This window comes from Pogona vitticeps, chromosome 2, assembly GCF_051106095.1.
Source record: "Pogona vitticeps strain Pit_001003342236 chromosome 2, PviZW2.1, whole genome shotgun sequence".
Taxonomy (NCBI): Eukaryota; Metazoa; Chordata; class Lepidosauria; order Squamata; family Agamidae; genus Pogona; species Pogona vitticeps.
This window is the reverse complement of record NC_135784.1, coordinates 6,806,364-6,826,502: the sequence shown is the minus strand read 5'-3', so window position 1 is coordinate 6,826,502 and position 20,139 is coordinate 6,806,364. Positions and strand designations below refer to the sequence as shown.

At 44.5% G+C, this 20,139-nt stretch overlaps 1 protein-coding gene across 2 annotated transcripts in view; it reads right to left on the bottom strand.

The window, feature by feature from the left end:
- Positions 1–9,881: 9,881 nt before the first annotated feature.
- LOC110070815 (uncharacterized) overlaps positions 9,882–20,139 on the bottom strand; it is a 44,656-nt gene continuing 34,398 nt past the window's right edge. The window contains exons 4-5 of one of the 2 annotated variants that reach the window (XM_072987542.2): positions 19,563–19,689; positions 9,882–13,527 (exon numbers count right to left, since the gene is read on the bottom strand). In XM_072987542.2, the coding sequence (XP_072843643.2) occupies positions 11,385–13,058 (1,674 nt within the window). In that variant the 5' untranslated portion in view covers positions 13,059–13,527; positions 19,563–19,689 and the 3' untranslated portion in view covers positions 9,882–11,384. The remainder of the gene's footprint in view (positions 13,528–19,562; positions 19,690–20,139) is intronic. The other variant, XM_078387137.1, reaches the window with a different exon arrangement.

Genomic DNA, 20,139 nt, shown 5'->3' with positions numbered 1-20,139 from the left:
CCAGTTTCCTGTGACAATTTCTCAAATGCGATTTCAGCATTTGATTCAACCTCTCAACTTCTCCTGAGGACTGGGGAGGATGGGCAGTGTGGTACCTCCATTCAATGTCAAGAAAGGCAGAGACCTCCTTAACTGCTGCAAGCCATTATCGGACAACAACCCCCCCAGGGTATCCCGTGGCATGGAATTATCTCCTTAATCAGCAATTTCACCACTTCTTTTGCCTAGCAAGTCCATGTGGGGAAGGCCTCTGGCCAACCCGTCAGGGTGTCAACAAAAACAAGGCAGTACTTGAAACCTCTGGGAGGGTTGGGCTCCGTAAAGCCCACTTGCCATCGGGCGCCCGGCAACTGCCCCTTTGGCTGAGCCCTGAAGGGTTCCCCCCCTTTCAGAGCCCTCTATTCTTATTATTTTTACAACAAATGTCACAGGCAAAGGCCACCTCTCCAGCCAAAGAATTGAGTCCATGGCTGGGATGCCCAAGGCCACAAACGGCCAAGTAGGGCATCCATGGAGATCCCACAGAAAGTGCCTAGCTAACGATCTTGGCAGCACAAGCTGGCCATCACTGGTATAAAACCAACCCCCTTCTCCACAGACCCCCTGGTTTTTCCAGTGTTTCACATTTCTCCTGCTTCGTGTATCTCGGGGGGATCAAGGAGGGGAATGGTCAGAACCAGGACAACAGCCAAGGCTGTGTCCGGGGGTGGAGCATTGCTGTGTGCTAATCTGCCAATCTGTTCCCTTCTCTTATCCTCAGGTCCTCTTCCTTTCCATGCCCCTTCACATGCATCACCGCCACCTTACCTGGCAAATGCACAGCTTCCAACAGAGTCTTGACCTCCTCCAAAATATTTTATCTCCTCTCCTTCTACTGTCTTCAAATTGGCCTTCTCAACCACACTAAACGCTGTTCCAAGTCATCCATACAGAGCACGTTACCATAGTCTCTCGAGACCAAAGGATGCCTAATAATCTACTGTCTTGAATCCTCTGTTTCTCCACAATGCACCAAAGGCATGTAGCGCCCCAAAGGCATAGCGGGACTCAGTGTATATGTTTACAGTGTATATCAGGGGTGTCCAACCTTTCACCTTCCCTGGGCCACATTAGAAGATGAAAATTTGGTTTGGGCCACATAAATCTGGTTTGGGCCGCATTGGGGGGGCAGCCCTGGCTGTCCTCCGCAGCCCTGCTCCAAGCGTGCTTGCCGGCAGCTGCGATCTCAGACAGCAGAGGCTACCAGCTTCAACTCCGGTGGCTTTATGGGGCCGGGGGGCGGTCCACCTATTGACAGGGATGGTGCAATGCAGTCATGCAGGCCCCTTCTCCCCTCCCCTCCCGCTCCTTCCTTCCTTCCCTCTCTCCCCCCCACTGTTGTGACGTGTCCCCTCCACATTCCGGCCGCAAGTGCCGGCAGTGTAACTTGAAACTTTGGAATTTCTTTAAAAATAAAAAATTGCCTTGGGCCGCATTATGAGCCGACCTGGGCTGCATGCGGCCCTCGGGCTGCAGGTTGGACAAGCCTGGTGTATATGTTTACACTTGCCAATGTCAGGGTGTGGGTTAAAGCAATCAATTCAGCCTTTTGGGCTGATGGAAACTGTCTTCGGACAAGCGCTGGCTCTACGGCTTGAAAAACAGGATGAGCACCGCCCACTAGAGTCAGACACGATTGGACTAAAAAAATCAAGGGGGATCTTTACCTTATGGCGTGGCAAAGGTTCAGCCTCAATTTTTGGCAGTGTCCATTACAACTGTGTAGGCAGCCTTTCTTACCCTATTCCTGATTAAGCTACTGCCATCCACAAAGAACTCCATCTCTGGGTGACTCAAAGGGAGATCTTTCAAATCCAACTGGCTTGAAAATTCAGCATCTACAGTTTGGAGGCAATCGTGCAAAATAGGATCATCCCCTACACAAGGCATAGGCAGGAGAGTTGCTGGGTTCAGTCATGTGCTCCTCACAAACCTCAGTTCTGTGCTGTCCAAGATCAGTGCTTGATATTTACTCAACTAACCATTTGAAAGCTGATACAACACCCTTTTGTTGTATCAGGTGCATAGTGGGGGTGATTCAGAGGGAGTTATTAAGCCTGCCTGTAGTAGAGTCTTTAAAACCTTCTGTAAACCCAGGTGTATGTCCCTTTTTAAAAGGGTATTGCCAAATTCGAACAGGTCCTTGTCCTGTTTTCAACAAGACCTCAACAGATTCTGCCTTTTTTGCTCTACCTGAGGTCCCATCAGCTCAAACCCATGGCACTACTTCATTTATTACTTGCTGGAGCATAATATCCTGTTCTGGCTTCTCAATGTGTGGGTTCTTTAAAGTCAAGAGAAAAGTCTCCTCCTCCTTATTCCCAAAGATCACTCTGCATCCCTCTGTATCAAATTCTAATTTTGCTTCTAATTTCATCAGCAAGTTACGACCCAGTAAACTTGTGGGGCAATGTTCAATATACAGCAACTAGTGATGCTGTTAAGGTGCTACATTCAATATGCCAGCAAGTTTGGAAAACTCAACAGTGGCCAGAGGACTGGAAAAGATCAGTCTACATCCCAATACCAAAGAAGGGAAGTGCCAAAGAATGCTCCAACTACCGCACAATTGCACTCATTTCACACACTAGCAAGGTTATGCTCAAAATCCTACAAGGTAGGCTTCAGCAATATGTGGACCGAGAACTCCCAGAAGTACAAGCGGGATTCCGAAGGGGCAGAGGAACTCGAGACCAAATTGCTAACATCCGCTGGATTATGGAGAAAGCCAGAGAGTTCCAGAAAAACATCTACTTCTGCTTCATTGATTATGCAAAAGCCTTTGACTGTGTGGACCACAGCAAACTATGGCAAGTCCTTAAAGAAATGGGCGTGCCTGACCACCTTATCCATCTCGTGAGAAACCTATATGTGGGACAGGAAGCAACAGTTAGAACTGGACATGGAACAACTGATTGGTTCAAAATTGGGAAAGGAGTACGACAAGGCTGTATATTGCCCCCCGGCTAATTTAATTTATATGCAGAATACATCATGTGGAAGGCTGGACTGGAGGAATCCCAAGCCGGAATTAAGATTGCCGGAAGAAATATCAACAACCTCCAATATGCAGATGATACCACTCTGATGGCAGAAAGTGAGGAGGAACTAAAGAACCTTGTAATGAGGGTGAAAGAGGATAGTGCAAAAAACGGTTTGAAACTCAACATCAAAAAACTAAGATCATGGCCACTGGCCCCATCACGTCCTGGCAAATAGTAGGGGAAGATATGGAGGCAGTGACAGATTTTAACTTGTTGGGCTACATAATCACTGCAGATGGAGACAGCAGCCATGAAATTAAAAGACGCCTGCTTCTTGAGAGGAAAGCGATGACAAACCTTGACAGCATCTTAAAAAGCAGAGACATCACCTTGCCAACGAAAGTCAGAATAGTCAAAGCTATGGTTTTTCCTGTAGTGATGTATGGAAGTGAGAGCTGGACCATAAAGAAAGCTGACTGCCGAAGAATTGATGCCTTTGAATTGTGGTGCTGGAGGAGGCTCTTGAGAGTCCCCTGGACTGCAAGGAGAACAAACATATCAATTCTAAAGGAAATCAACCCTGAGTGCTCACTGGAAGGACAGATCCTGAAGCTGAGGCTCCAATACTTTGGCCATCTCATGAGAAGAGAGGACTCCCTGGAAAAGACCTTAATGTTGGGAAAGTGTGAAGGCAAGAGGAGAAGGGGATGACAGAGGATGAGATGGTTGGACAGTGTCACTGAAGCAACCAACATGAATCTGACCCAACTCCGGGAGGCAGTGGAAGATAGGAGGGCCTGGTGTGCTCTGGTCCATGGGCTCACGAAGAGTCGGACAAGACTAAACGACTAAACGAACGAACGAGTCATCCAAGCTTCCCTAGGGAAGCTGCTTGCTCCAGGTGCTTGCAGACAGAGTATATCCAGTATCACAATGTGGATTTCGAGCTAATAGATCCACCACTGACATGGTATTCTCCCTCAGACAGTTGCAGGAGAAATGTACGGAACAACGACAGCCACTCTTTGTGGCCTTTATAGATCTTACAAAAGCATTTGATTTGCTTAGCAGGGACAGCCTTTTTAAAATACTTCCCAAGATTGAATGTCCACCTTAACTCCTTAACATCAGCAGGTCCTTCCATGAGGGAATGAAAGGCACTGTAGTTTTTGATGGCTCAACATCAGATCCCTTTGACATCCGAAGCGGAGTGAAACAGGGCTCTGTCCTCACACCAACCCTTTTTGGGATCTTTTTTGCTGTCATGCTGAAGCACACCTTTGGAACTGCAACAGAAGGTGTCTATCTCCAGACTAGATCAAATGGAAAGCTCTTTAATCTCTCTAGATTGAGAGTGAAGACCAAAGTCCAGCTGAAATGCATGCAAAACTTCCTCTTCACCAATGACATAGCTGCTGTTGCCCACTCTGAGGAAGACCTCCAACAACTCATGAATCATTTCAGCAAGGCCTGCCAAGACTTTGGATTAATAATCAGCCTGAAGAAAACACAAGTCATGGGCCAGGGCGTGGACTCACCTCCCTCTATTACCATCTCTACACAAGAATTGAAGGTTGTTCATGACTTTGCGTACCTTGGCTCAACAATCTCTGACACTCTCTCCCTAGATGTCATGCTGGATAAACACATTGGCAAAGCAGCTACCATGCTCTCTAGATTACAAAGGGAGTATGGTTTAATAAGAGGTTGATGGCATATACCAAGATCCAGATTTATAGAGCCTGTGTCCTGAGCACACTCCTGTACTGCAGTGAGTCCTGGACCCTTTGTGCACCGCAGGAGAGGAAGCTGAACATGTTCCATTTGCATTGTCTCCAACGCATTTTTTATATCACCTGGCAGGACAAAGTTCCAAATAGAGTAGTCCTAGAATGAGCTGGAATTTTTAGCAAGTATACATTACTGAAACAGCAACGTCTATGTTGGCTTGGGCATGTCGTGAGAGTGACTGATGGTTGGATTCCAAAAGATCTCCTGTATGGAGAATTAGTGCAGGGAACACGCCCCAGAGGGAGACCACAGCTGCAATCCAAGGATAGCTGCAAGCGGGTTCTGAAGGCCTTAGGAATTGACCTCAACAGATGGGAAACCCTGACCTCTGAGCGTTCAGCCTGGAGTCAGTTGGTGCATCATGGCCTCTCCCAATTTGAACAGAACCTTGTCCAGCAGGCCGAGGCAAAGAGGCAGTTACGATAGCAGGAAAATCAGGGAGCTGGAAAGGGGACAGATTGTATTTGTCTTCAGTGTGGAAGGGATTTTCACTCATGCCCAAATTGGAGACAGGACTGGCAGTGATTTTCAGCCGGAGGGGGGTGCCCACCCCTTCATCTGCCTCTTCCATGCCCTATGCCCTGTCATCCCCGCCCATTGTACATTCTATAATCTTCATCATCTCCCCTCAATGCTTCTACGAATACTTCCTTTTCCTTCACCCACTTTTTCAACTCTTCTTGTGGCCTATTATTAAGCACCTTAAAAGCTACTTCCACCATTGGAATTGGAACACTGAGTGACCCATCTACTTTATTCAGGTTCTACTTAATGTCCTCATAAAAATTATATGTATAGTGAATTAATAATAGTCTTTGATTAATCCCCATCCAGATCCATGTCTGTATATTGTCTACATGTTTGAATCGTTCTCTCCAAATAGTCGGCGCCACCTTCCATACCATTAAATGCATAGCATCTCCTCTCTGGATCTGAAGAATATGAGGCTGTATGTGTTTTCCAATTAAACAAATCAGCCATGGTAAATGGCACATATGCCCTCCTCACTGACCCATTTGGGGACATCACTACTTGCTCCCTAAGGGGGAAAATACAATCTGGGTGGTCACTAAACTGATCATCTACGCTTGACCTCTCATCCCCTCAACCTTGGTTCCTCCCTTCTCTTTATCTTTCTTCTAGTTACTGGAGGAGAAGCAGTTGGGTTCGGATCTCTTCACCCTTGCTGTCTCTTTGTTGTAGTAAATTCCTCCTTTCTTTCTGCACTTCCCTGCTTTTCCGATTCCTCCAGTAGGGGAGAAAGTGGGAAGGGGCTTTCCAAGTTTCCTCCTGAGGTGGAGTCTGGGATTTCCTCCAGCGTTGCCGCTCCTGCCTCCTGTGATGCAGTTCATGCTGCCTGTGGGTTAAGTCTTAACTGCACCTGTGGCACTGTTCCAGCAGGTATGGTTGGCTGAGGAATTGCCTGTGCTTGTGAGGGGCCTGGGGCTTGTGGTCCAGGTGGCGGTGGGACCTGGGCTGCTAGAGCAGGCTGGAGGTACTGCTGGGGCTGCTGGATTTCCAGCATACAGCATTGGAACTGGCAGGGTAGTGGCAAGAGGTGGTATATATTCTGTGGAATCAGATGAGATGAGTTTACCAGATCCCATTTCAAGTTTCTTCTCTTTCTCTCCCTCCTTATACAGTGGCACCCCGCATAACGAGCACTTCGTTTAACAACGAATCCGCATAGCAGTGTTTTTTGCAATCACAAAAGCGATCGCATTGCAATGTTTTAGATGGGAAAACATCGATTTGCGATGATTGCTAAGTGTTTCGCTTACCGATTATCACATAACGATGTTTTTTAAACAGCTGATCGGCTGTTCCAAAATGGCCACCGGGTAAAGAAAACGGCTGCCCGCAGTGTTTTCGCGCCCTTTCCTCGCTTACCGGGCAACGAAAATGGTGGCCGCATGGAGAATTTTCGCAGAACAGTGAGTTTTTTGCCCATAGGAACGCATTAAATGTGTTCTAATGCGTTCCTATGGGCTTTTTTGCCCTGCATAGCAACGAATCCATATAGCGGTTTTTTTCAGAACGGATTATCGTTGCTATGCGGGGCACCACTGTACTCTATTAAAACCTTATAATATTCTTGGGGATTTGGCATAGGCAGAGAGGGCTACATAGTCCTGAGATCCTTAGGGATTTCTGGATGTTTGAGTTGTAATTAAATCAGAAGCCCCTCTATACTTTTCTGGGTGAGCTGCAACTCTTGCAAAGCACCCTAGATACAAAATATGATCATCTTCCCCCTCTTTGTCCTCTCCTCAGCCCATTGTACCATAGCAGAGATAGTCTGAGGAGAAACTACCTTCTGCAGGTCTAGGAGGGGAGAAGAAAGCACCATAGACCAAATATCAGTACATAATTTTAGTGTCTCTTAGTCTGTTGAGATTTTGATACGAATATGTATTAAATACAAATGTATATTTTACGAGTCATGTACAGATTGTATTCAGGTGTAGTTACCAAGGTTTGAGACTTAATGTTTTACAGCTGTTGTACATGATGGAACTTTACGTAACTGGAAAATGAAGTAATGTGTTTTCTGAATGGTCCCAGAACTGTACATCAGTCATGGGTAAAGGGGACATTTTAACTGCTGTAAGTCAGATCACTTTCTATGCTATGTATCGTATCATGTCATGTTATGCTGTGAGATGAATGTTTATTCTCTCTGTATATGTGTTAATAGACTACGTTGATATTTTACTCTCTGTGTAATAGTGTCTATGCAAACTAATATCTCCTAACTCTGCTTATGTCCGGAGAATACACGTTACAGTGGTGCCTTGCTTAGCGATGTTAATTCATCCCCCCAAAAATTACTGCTAAGTGATAACATCGCTAAGCGAAAATAAAAAGCCCATAGAAACACATTAAAACAAGATTAATGCATTTCTATGGGCTTAAAACCCACCTTTAAGCGAAGATCCTCCATAGCGCCGCCAGTTTTGGTGCCTCTAAAGCAAGGAATCCGTGCCTGAAAACAGCGGGCAGCCATTTTGTTTACCTGGTGGCCATTTTGAAACCGCCGATCAGCTGGCTGAAAATGGGGGCTTTGCGATGATTGCTTCCCTGCGATCATCGCAAAGCGAAAATACCCCATAGGGACCATCGCAAAACGATTGCTTTTGCGATGGCAAAAAGTCCATCGTGAAGCGATTTCGTTGCTAAACGGAGCGATCGCTATGCGAGGCACCACTGTATAACCAAAATTCTCAACAGGGTTATGGGCTCAGAGGAGATTGTTTTTCAAGCAGATAAGAGCTGAATGTCTGTGAAGGAAAAAACACGTAAAAGCCAAGGGTGAAGTTGGAATGGAGCTGGAGTCTGACGGTGCTGAAGATGTGGAAGAGACTGTAACAGCAAGTTCCAGGGTGCAGCAGGTGTTTCACCATGTTTGCATTTAAATGACACTAATTACATGTCCTGGTCTCTTAACATGGAGATGTTCTTGGGGAGAGTCTGGCAGTAGGTTGAAAATCCTCCTGATGATGATGTGGAGGAACGTAGACATGACAAAGCAAGAGCCACGATAATAACGTGCTTGGAAGATTCACAATTGACATACATGAGGAATTAGAAAACAAGCCAGGTTTGTTGACAGGAACTCAGGAATGTCTATGTACGAGATACAGCTCTGTCCAAAATGGCTGTGGCACATAAGCTATATCGCAAGGGTTTATTACCTGGAGAAGATGTGGCTAACAGACAGATCCTGAAGCTGACGCTCCAATACTTTGGCCATCTCATGAGAAGACTCCCTGGAAAAGCCCCTGATATTGGGAAAGTGTGAAGGCAAGAGAAGGGGACGACAGAGGACGAGATGGATGGACAGTGTCATTGAAGTGACCAACATGAATTTGACCAAACTCTGGGAAGCAGTGGAACACAGGAGTAACTGGCATGCTCTGGTCCATGGGGTCACAAAGAGTCGGACACAACTTAACGACTAAACAAGATTTCTCCAGCTACAGGAGCAAGGGATGGCGTTTGCCCAGTTGCACCAATGTTTGTGATCCTGAGCAGTTGGGATGCCAGCTGGAAGAATCTGGTGATAAGCTTGGAAAATATGTCTTGGAAAACACTTGACAGTGCAATATTTGCCTGGGAGGCTTGTGAAGGACGATCAGAGGCGACATGATAAAGCTGCGGAGAAGGTTGTTTATCATCATAAACCAAGAGCGTCCATGGATGATGACTTCACAGGAAACCAAGTGAGTCTTGACTGTTAAAGAATGTTATAATTGTGACCGTGATGGACATATCTTTAAAAATTGTCCCAGACATGACGGAGTGAAGAGAAAAAAGCAAACACGGAAGCATTAAGGTCATTTAGCTATTGTAAAAGTTAGTGAAAAACAAAAAAGGAATTTATGGCTTTTAGATAGCGGAGCTTCTCAGCACATTTGCCAGAGAAACGTTATTCACAAACTTAACCCTTCAGCTCAAAGTTTAGTGAAACTAGCAGATGGAAAATCAGCATCTGTAATAGGAACAGTTTCTATGTACTTTCTAAATGAAAGTTTAAAAATGTGTTCTGTGTCCCAAGCTTACAACTTAACTTCTTAAGTGTACCGAGTCTAGATATACAGATACACTGTAATTTTTGAAAAGGGCAGAAGCAAAGTAATGAAAAATAGTGCACAGGTGGCAAATGGTTCTCTAAAGGATCATATGTGATGAGTCAGGGTGTTGGGGACCCCTGTCCTAGGGCGTCCGGGAAAAACTAGCAACCAGCAAATGTCTACACACAGGCACCTGTTTGTGATGCACTGGCTATCACCCCATGGCATTACAGGCCAAAGTCTCAGCACAAGGAGAGAGGCGTCTTCGCCACAAAGGGGAAGCCAAACACATACACCTGGACCACACCCTGAGCAGCGTTTTTCAGGTACTCACCTAGGAGAGCACCAGCAGGCAGGTGAGCTGGGAAGCCTGATTCCCTCCATTGGGGAACATAAAGGTCACCGGAGACAAGACCAGCCAATGCACCAGATGTTACAAGTCAAACCTGTTACCCAGTTTTATCCTGCAAGGAATCAGGCAGACGCAGCCAGCTGAATCAAAGTCCAATTTATTGATTAACAATAAAATCAGCTGGGATTCTCTTAAAAACAGAGAAGACCCTGAAAATACTGTTTACAGATCTTTTATAATACAAACAAAAAACCATAATCTACTACAATTCTATTGGTTACCTTTACCCAGAATCAGGCTCCAGTCCCTTATTGGATGATGCTAAGATTGGGGCATCTGCTAGAACAAAGGTGAGTAGGCAGGAGATTAATTTACAAAAGCAACTCTATATTGCCAGTAAATGTCTTCTTTAAATCAACTATGGGAAAATTTACACTTCATCTAAAGTCATTTTCTCCTCCTTTCCTTTTGCACCCATTCTAAACTCATTTCAACCCCCCTTCCTTTTCTACCCCTTTTCTAGTCCTTCCCATGCCCCAAAAGCACGGTAGTCACTGCCCCCAAGTAGGTGGGGCTCATTAGCTTTAGAAAACCATCCATTTTTGTGGTGTTCGCCCTTGTGGCCCCTGTTTATTTTGCCCTCACAAAGGCTCATGTCATTTTCTCTTCTCGCTGCCACCACTTTGTCGTGTCCACCCAATGCCCCGTTTAGGTTCACCCTCTGGATGCCTTTCCACTTTAGACGCTGCCACCAGGTGTTATTTCCCTAATACCAATTACATTATGTATTTCAGACACATGCGCTGCCAAGTATAACAGGTTTATTGAACTTCTGAGTTTGAGAATCAGAGGTTTAAATTACAGATGTTCTTTTATTGTCATGTAAATCACAATAGGTAAAACACAGATTATCGGTATCGTTCATTAAATAGGATTTGTTTATGCACTGGTTTGATGGTACTTTTATTCAGAATATACTTTCACTAATTATCTATTCTCTATTATTTATAACTCTTTCTCTAGTCTCTTTATCATTCCAGCAGTTCAATCTGTGTATTAACCTTCTCAATTCACTCTCCTACCACTACCTCTCCAAATCACTATTTTCTGCTTCTCTCTAACTCCTGTCATCATCCTACTCTAACTTTTAACTGTCAATTTTTTTCTTCTCTTTTCGCCCCACCCCTCCTGCCCTATCATTGGCTCCTCCCTTTGGAGCTTTCATGATGGACAGACAGGAGTGACATCATGTGTTGGCATTTCGACACAATCTTGAAGAAGGAAAACTGATTTCAAACCTCCAATGCCTTGTTGCCTATATCCACCGATGCAAAACCCTTCAAGAGATAACCTTGAGGCAAAATCCTAGAGCCTGACTCTGGGAGGGAGTTCATGACGTACTGGCAAATTCTGCGATGTCACTGGAACCAATTGTATTGGCTCCTGCCTCTCCATTGGACTATTTCAGTGGCGTGGAGCAGGGGAATTTGCTGCTTGGGTAATAGTCTATCCTCCATATTATCATACCCAGGCTTCGTGCTCTGAAGAGGACACTCCAGCTTCACATACAGCGTGAAATTCAGTTCTTCTTTTACTTCTCAGGGCACCAGTGTCACTGAAGCACTTCTCCCTTTCCAGGCCTCATTATGGCTTCTCCCCAAAGTGAGTTCTTTGATGTGAACTCAGGTTACTGCTCTGACTGAAGCTCTTTCCACATTCCATGCATTGATATGGCTTCTCTCCAGTGTGAGTTCTTTGATGTAATCTAAGGTTACTACTGGCACTGAAGTTCTTTCCACATTCCATGCATTGATATGGCTTCTCCCCAGTGTGACTTCTTTGATGTATACTGAGTTCACAACTTCGTTTGAAACACTTTCCACATTCCATACATTGATATGGCTTCTCTCCAGTGTGGGTTCTTTGATGTAATCTAAGGTGACCACTTTGACTGAAGCTCTTTCCACATTCAATGCATTCATATGGTTTCTCTCTAGTGTGAGTTCTTTGATGTGTACTGAGTTTACAGCTTCGTCTGAAGGACTTTCCACATACCATGCATTGATATGGCTTCTCTCCAGTGTGAGTTCTTTGATGTGAACTAAGGTGACCGCTTTGACTGAAGCTCTTTCCACATTCCATGCATTGATATGGCTTCTCTCCAGTATGCGTTCTTTGATGTGTACTGAGTTCACAGCTTTGACTGAAGCTCTTTTCACATTTCATGCATTGATATGGCTTCTCCCCAGTGTGAGTTCTTTGATGTGTACTGAGGTGTTGGCCTTGACTGAAGCGCTTTCCACATTCCATACATTGATAGGGTTGCTCCCCAGTGTGAGTTCTTAGATGTGATCTAAGGTGACTATGTTGACTGAAGCTCTTTCCACATTCCATGCATTTATAGGGCTTCTCTCCAGTGTGAGTTCTTTGATGTGTACTGAGTTCACTGCTTCGTCTGAATGACTTTCCACATACCATGCATTGATATGGCTTCTCTTCAGTGTGAGTTCTTTGATGTGAACTGAGTTCAATGCTTCGTTTGAAGCACATTCCACATTCCAAGCATTGATATGGCTTCTCTCCAGTGTGAGTTACTTGATGTGATCTAAGGTGACTGCTTTGATTGAAGCTCTTTCCACATTCCGTGCATTGATATGGCTTCTCTCCAGTGTGAGTTCTTTGATGTGTACTGAGTTCACTACTTCGTTTGAAGCACTTTCCACATTCCATACATTGATATGGCTTCTCTCCAGTGTGAGTTATCTGATGTGTACTGAGTTCACTACTTCGTTTGAAGCTCTTTCCACATTCCATGCATTGATATGGCTTCTCTCCAGTGTGAGTTATTTGATGTGATCTAAGGTTACTGCTTTGACTGAAGCTCTTTCCACATTCCATGCACTGATATGGCTTCTCTCCATTGTGAATTCTTTGATGTATACTGAGTTCACTGCTTCGTCTGAATGACTTTCCACATTCCATGCATTGATATGGCTTCTCCCCAGTGTGAGTTCTTTGATGGGTACTGAGGTGACTGCTTTGACTGAAGCTCTTTCCACATTCGATGCATTGATATGGTTTCTCTCCAGTGTGAGTTTTTTGATGTACATTAAGGCTACCACTGAAACTGAAACACTTTCCACATTCCATGCATTTATAGGGCTTCTCTCCAGTGTGAGTCCTTTGATGTGAACTGAGGTGACTGATTTGACTGAAGCTCTTTCCACATTCCATGCATTGATATGACTTCTCCCCAGTGTGAGTTCTTCTTTGACTTCTTAGGGCACCACTGTTGCTGAAACCCTTTCCCCTTTCCATGCCTTTCTTTGATGGAAACTAAGTTAACTGCTCTGTCTTAAGTACTTTCCACAAACCATGCATTTATATGGTCTCTCACCTGTTTGAGTTCTCTCTACTTTCCATGCAGTTATATAGCTTTTATCTCTCCTAGTTATTTTATGTGAATGAAGGAGATCGTGTTGACTGTATACTCTCTCTCCTCTAAAAGATTTTCCAGATGGAACACAATTGTGAGTGAATTCTCTTATTTTTGTTCAAATGAGAGGTATATATTTCTACAGATAGAAAACATTTGCATGCCTTTTTTCTCCCCCCCCCCTTGTTTTTTAAAGCAGTCCAGAGTCCAGAAACATCTAAACCCCGAGAAGCTGGAGATCTATTCTTTCATGTCCTTCGCTTGTTTCTCTATTTCCTTTTTCCTGCTTCACACATTATTGTTTTCAGTGGCAGCAGAAATTGATCTGCATAATTCTGATTCTTCTCTTGCCTGATTAAAAAAAAGAGAGAGGGTTGTGAATATCATAAAATTGCCTCTTGGGTTTTTTCCTCTCTTCTGTATAATTTGCAGGGAGCAGAAAAGTCTTTAGAATTGTTTTGCTGTTCTTCCCCCCCATTATCTATTTTATTATTATTCATACATACAAAATAGCAAAGTTAAAAAAACAGAAACAACAAAAAAAAAACCCTCCATACTACATATATAGATCTGAGATTTAGCTGTCATGTAGGTCATCTAATACTGGGGTCTCCAACCTTTTTCACCCTGCAGACCGGCTGGGGAAGGCGGAGCATCCCCATGCCTATGTGTGAAGAAGCACGAGCATTGCGGGCGCTCATGCGCATGAGCAAATGGCGCTGCTCGTCTGGGCGCACTTGCTCTCGTGCACATGCGCAACGGCAGTGCAGTGTTTGCACAGGAAGATGGAGTACACACACAGGCGGAAACAGGTTGTGGGGGGGTGAGTGCATGCGGGGTGGGTGGGCCGGGAGGTCTGTCTTGGTGGCCCAGTCTGGCTCAGGCCACAGGCCAGCACTGGGCCATGGACCGGGAGTTGGGGACATCTGATCTAATATCAACGGGTTCTTGTCAAGTGGTTCACCATGATATTTTCTTCCCCTAATTTCCTCTCTTTCTGGTCCCAATTATACATCAGCCCCCAGCTTTCCTTTACAAAATGTCACGGTTCATCCCATAATGCCCCTAAAAGCTTGTCTAGTACTGCAATGTCAAATAGTTTCTTTAATAGCTCCTCCATCGTTGGTATTTCTCAATTCCTCCATTTTAGGCCCAGAACAACCTAGCTGCTGTAGATATATACAGCAGACTATTTTTTTTTTATCAGCGATCTCTGGCATTACATTCAATTTAAAAAATTCAGCTTTAGAGTGTAGTTTTTGCTCCACAATTTCTTGTGACATTTCCCAAACCTGTAACCAATTGGGGTTTTTTTTTTTTTTTGCCTTTTCAGATGACCACCAGACATGATATGTTTCCAAAAAGCATTACTGATCCCTTCTGACAGTTTTGCCCATCTTACCGGAGTGAGATGCCACCTGTAAAACATTTTAAGGATATGTCTTCTCAAAGGCTTTCACGGTCAGGATATGATGGTTGTTGTGGGTTTTTCGGTCTCTTTGGCTGTGTTCTGAAGGTTGTTCTTCCTGACGTTTCACCAGTCTCTGTGGCTGGCATCTTCAGAGCATAGACAGAGTTCCTACTCCAGTCCTCTGAAGATGCCGCCACAGAGACCAGCGAAACGTTAGGAAGAACAACTTTCAGAACACGGCCAAAGAGCCCAAAAAAACCACAACAACAATTTTAAGGATATTTTCTCTAACTTTAATTGGTTTCATCAACTTATAATGATATTTCCACATTCTTCTTCAATCACCTGTAACAATGATATAACTGAAATGTTGTGCCCATTTCCCCTCAAAAACCCTATTTTTATTGTTTTTATATCTTGATTCTAACTCCAACATCGACCACCAATCTGTTGATAGGCGGAATACCTCTAAATCTTGTTTTTCACAGGTTGTGAGTCAAGACCCTTCACGGATTGCTGCCTTGTTGTAGCGAAGGGCTTGAGTAATTCAGAGAAGCTATGCTGTGCAGGGACACCCAAGACGGACAGGTCATGGTGGAGAGTTCTGACTAAACGTGATCCACCAGGAGCAGGAATTGGCAAGCCTCTCAAGTATCTTTGCCAAGAAAACCCCATGAACAGAAACAAAAGGCTAAAAGATATGACACTGGAAGATGAGCCCCTCAGGTTGGAAGGTGTCCAACATGCTACTGAGGAAGAGTGGAAGACACGTACAAGTAGCTCTAGAGCTAATGAAGTGGTTGGGCCAAAGCTGAAAGGATGCTCAACTGTGGATATGCCTGGAAGTGAAAGGAAAGTCTGATGCTGCAAAGAAAAATACTATATAGGAACCTGGAATGTAAGATCTATGAACTTTGGTAAGCCGGATGTGGTTAAACAGGAGATGGCAAGAGTAAACATTGACATCCTGAGCATCAGTGAACTAAAATGGATGGGAATGGGTGAATTCAATTGAGAGGATTATCATATCTATTGTGGGCAAGAATCCCGTAGAAGAAATAGAGTAGCCCTCATACTCAACAAGAGTGGGGAAAGCTGTACTGGGATACAATCTCAAAATGATTTCAATACAAATCCAAGGCAGACCTTTCAAAGGTGATGCTGTTAAAGTGCTACATTCAACATGCAAGCAAGTTTGGAAAACTCAACAGTGGCCAGAGGATTGTAAAAGATCTGACAGGTCTCAAAGTCAACCTGTGGAATTGTTCATTGCAATTCAGTGGATAAGTTGTAACAGGATCAGGATTTAGTAAAGCAACATGTAACAACGGAACACAGCTGGGTTAATTGAGGCAGCTGTGTGACAACCAAGTTGATTGGTTTATCCAAGAATAAAGCTAGCCAAGCTTGAAGACACAAACTGTTGGGTAGTTGGGTAGTTGGATAGTTTGGGTGGTTGATTGTTGTGTTGCTGGTGATCGTGTTATTGAGAACTGTATTTACTGCATCGCTGGATGAAGGCTTGCCATATTGCAAGGAGAAGGTCCTGGAAGAAGACTATCTCTGTGGTGAGAGGAGAAGACTTCGTGGATGCTGGACTATTTATATTGGTAACAATCTTTGGTTACTGAAACTGTAAATTTACCATTGCTAACTGAAGAACTACTGTGAATGACCAGGACTGTATAAAGACCAAGAGAAGCTGTATTTACCCCTGTATATATGGACTTTAATGTAAATAATATTTTCAACACTACTACAGTGTCTGTTTGGTTTCATCTCTGGGCAGTTCACTTCACCATTACGCCCCCTGGCATAGTCTGGTAACGCAGCACCTCTGTCAAGATCAGTTTACATCCCAATCCCAAAGAAGGGCAGTGCCAAAGAATGCTCCAACTATCACACAATTGCACTCATTTCACACATTATCCTCAAAATCCTCTAAGGTAGGCTTCAGCAGTATGTGGATCGAGAACTCCCAGAGGTACAAGCTGGATTCCGAAGGGGCAGAGGAACTCGAGACCAAATTGCTAACATGCACTGGATTATAGAGAAAGCCAGAGAGTTCCAGAAAAACATCTACTTCTGCTTCGGCCTTTGACTGTGTGGACCACAGCAAACTATGGCAAGTTCTTAAAGAAATGGAAGTGCCTGACCACCTTATCTATCTCCTGAGAAACCTATATGTGGGACAGTAAGCAACAGTTAGAGCTGGATATGGAACAACTGATTGGTTCAAAATTGGGAAAGGAGTACAAGGCTGTATTTTGTCCCCTGGCTAATTTAACTTATATGCAGAATACATCATGCGAAAGACCAGACTGGAGAAATCCCAAGCCGGAATTAAGACAACAACCTCCGATATGCAGATGACACCACTCTGATGGCTGAAAGTGAGGAGGAATTAAAGAACCTCTTAATGAGGGTGAAACAGGACAGTGCAAAAAATGGTCTGATGGTCAACATCCAAATGGCCACTGGTCCCATCACCTCCTGGCAAATAGAAGGGGAAGATACGGAGGCATTGACAGATTTTACTTTCTTGGGCTCCATGATCACTGCAGATGGTGACAGCAGCCACAAACATAAAAGAGGCCTGCTTCTTGGGAGGAAAGTGATGACAAACCTCGACATCTTAAAAAGCAGAGACATCATCCTGCCGACAAAGGTCCGCATAGTCAATGCTGTGGTTTTTTCCTGTAAAAGGTAAAGGTTCCCCTTGACAATTTACAATTTTTGTCCAGTCGTGTTCGACTCTAGGGGGCGGTGCTCATCCCCGTTTCCAAGCCATAGAGCCAGCATTTTGTCCGAAGACAATCTTCCGTGGTCACATGGCCAGTGCGACTTAGACACAGAACGCTGTTACCTTCCCACCAAGGTGGTCTCTATTGATCTACTTGCATTTGCATGCTTTCGAACCGCTAGGTTGGCGGGAGCTGGGACAAGCGATAGGAGCTCGCTCCGTTGCATGTATTCGATCTTACGACTGCTTGGCCTTCTGACCCTGCAGCACAGGCTTCTGTGGTTTAGCCCACAGCACCACTGTAGTGATGAACAGAAGTGAGAGCTGGACCATAAAGAAGGCTGACTGCCAAAGAATTGATGCTTTTGAATTGTGGTGCTGGAGGAGGCTCTTGAGAATCCCTGGACTGCAAGGAGAACAAACTTATCCATTTTGAAGGAAATCAACCCTGATTGTTCACTGGAAGGGCAGATCCTGAAGCTGGGAAACGTAGCTAGGGAAATGAAAAGGGTGAGGATCGGAACTTCCTGGGTCCTTGTGTCTCCACTAGATGATCTTAACTTTGTGCTTGGAAGACAGAGGTTCTTGGTGGTGAGCAGGATCTTGGTTTTTTTTATATATATATTTGGAGATTGTTTGACTAGACCGTAGGGGCCTTAATTATGATGCAGGAATCATTGTATCGGTTGGAAATCCTCCTATGATTTTTTTAAAATGTGTGAGAGCTCTTCCAGTAGCAGTCTCGTGTTCTCTACTCTGCTGCTCTTCTTTCTCAGAAAGGCATGGGCTTATCCCTACTGCGTGCGGTCAGGGACAGCATCAAGACGGTCCTTATTTTAGGCCATGACCAGTTTCAACCTGGAATTCAGAGAACCAGGTAAAACCTGGCTCCTTCAGCCAGAGTGAAGGATACAAAAAGATAAGAAAATGAAGGAGACTAATATCACTTAATCACCAAGCAGTGTGTGCACTCCAGGGTAACAGAAAAGTGCTCTTTATTGGTGTTTTTTGTATCATTGGCTACGGGTAGAGAGGTTAGTAGCATTTTTTCCTTGTGATACAAAACTGCCCAGAATTTTATTTGCTTAAAATTTCAATTCAATTTGAGCTTTGTAAATACAAGGAGGGTAACATATATACGTATAAAGTTTCATACAACCTGTCCTTTTACTTCAATGCAAAACTGGATATCTAGATGATATTTTTAAAGGGTGCAGTAAATTGGCTGGGTTGCACGTCACTACTTACAGCAGACTTCTTCATGCCCTCGTTTAAAATTTTTTAATTTAATATTTCAACTTTGCATTGATTTGCATTGATGTAGCTGGCAATACGGAAGGAGTGACCCAGACTATGAATGCTTCTCTTCTCCTTTGTTAAGATTTCCCTCCTTCCTCTCACTTTGCACGGGGCTGCTGCTACTCTCTTCTCTTAGGCTTCTTGGTCCCCTGAGTTTTTCCCCCCTACTTCTTTTCAATGAAATTTGGCACCCTTTCCTCACAAATGTGCTTTCCTTTCCCAATCCTCTGGGGAATCTATAGCTCACTTCTTGGAAATGTCATTCTACAACACAGCATGTGTCCGTGTATGTGTGTCTGTGAGAGAGATCAGGAAAATTTGGTTTAGAAGCCTTTTATAAGCCACATGTTAGATGGCCAGAATAGCCACAGATCAATTTTGGAGGAATCCTCAAGGGGTTTCGGCGGCGCTACAGGAAAAATTAACAAAGAAACTTCATGCAGCCAAAGGAATAAAATATCCCAATCCACTCCATTAATTTATTTATTGAGGAGGGAGAACCCTTCATAGATATTTATGAGTAGCAAAGGTAATCTCAGCCTGTGAGGCTCTTGCATTTGGGGGCATTGTGAGCCAGGTTGAAATGTGAACATTTTAAGGGCATGTCTCGAACCTCTCATATCCCACGTCTGCAATGGGACAGAAAGTGAGGTGGGAGGAGGGAGTAAGTAATGAGAATGACTATTGCATTAAATATCTACTAGAGAATTATTTTTAAAAAATAAAGTTAAATTCAAAACATGCACTGGATCCCAACTCTCCAGTCGGGTGCAGCAGCAGAACAAAAGGCTTTCTTAAATGTACGGTCATGTTCTTGACTGTGGCACAGGAGCCTTGGGCTCCCGGCACACACGCTTAGGGCGCTTCCACCTCGGTGGGGCAACCAACCATCATCCTTCACAGTCTCATCCCAGGAGGCAACAGGATCCTTACCTGGAGAGACCTTAATCTCAGAAATCGTTCCCAGCAGGAGGTCCTCACACAGAGATCTCTAGTCTTGATCGAGAAGATCCCACCCTCTTGAGTTGGGGGCAATACGGGGTCACCTCTTCAGGGGCCACTGGAAGCAGGAAGGAGAAAAGGCAACATGTATTTATCCTCCACCCCTTTCCTGACGTGCAGAGAGACTTTCCTGCCCTCCATCCCCCAAACACTCCCAGCCAGGACGGGGGAACCAGCCGGTTCCGAGAGCCCTTGCCTGGATTGAACGGGTACCTCATGGGTATGAAGGAATGAATTCATTGATTTTAGAGATTTATCCACGGCTTGTCTTAGTGCTAATTAGACCAACATTCACCCCAGAAAGAGGGCAAACAGTGCATTAGAAGCAAAATGAATGGCCAAAACAGGGAACAAAGCTTAACTTTAAAAGAAGGATGTAAAGTGGGCGGGGGGGGGGGAGAGAAATACAGCTCGAACCAGCAACCAGAAAATACTAGCGTGAGAAGCCAAGGCCAGCAAACCAGAACTGGAGAGATGGAATCCGAACTGTGGAATCCCCCAGCTGTGC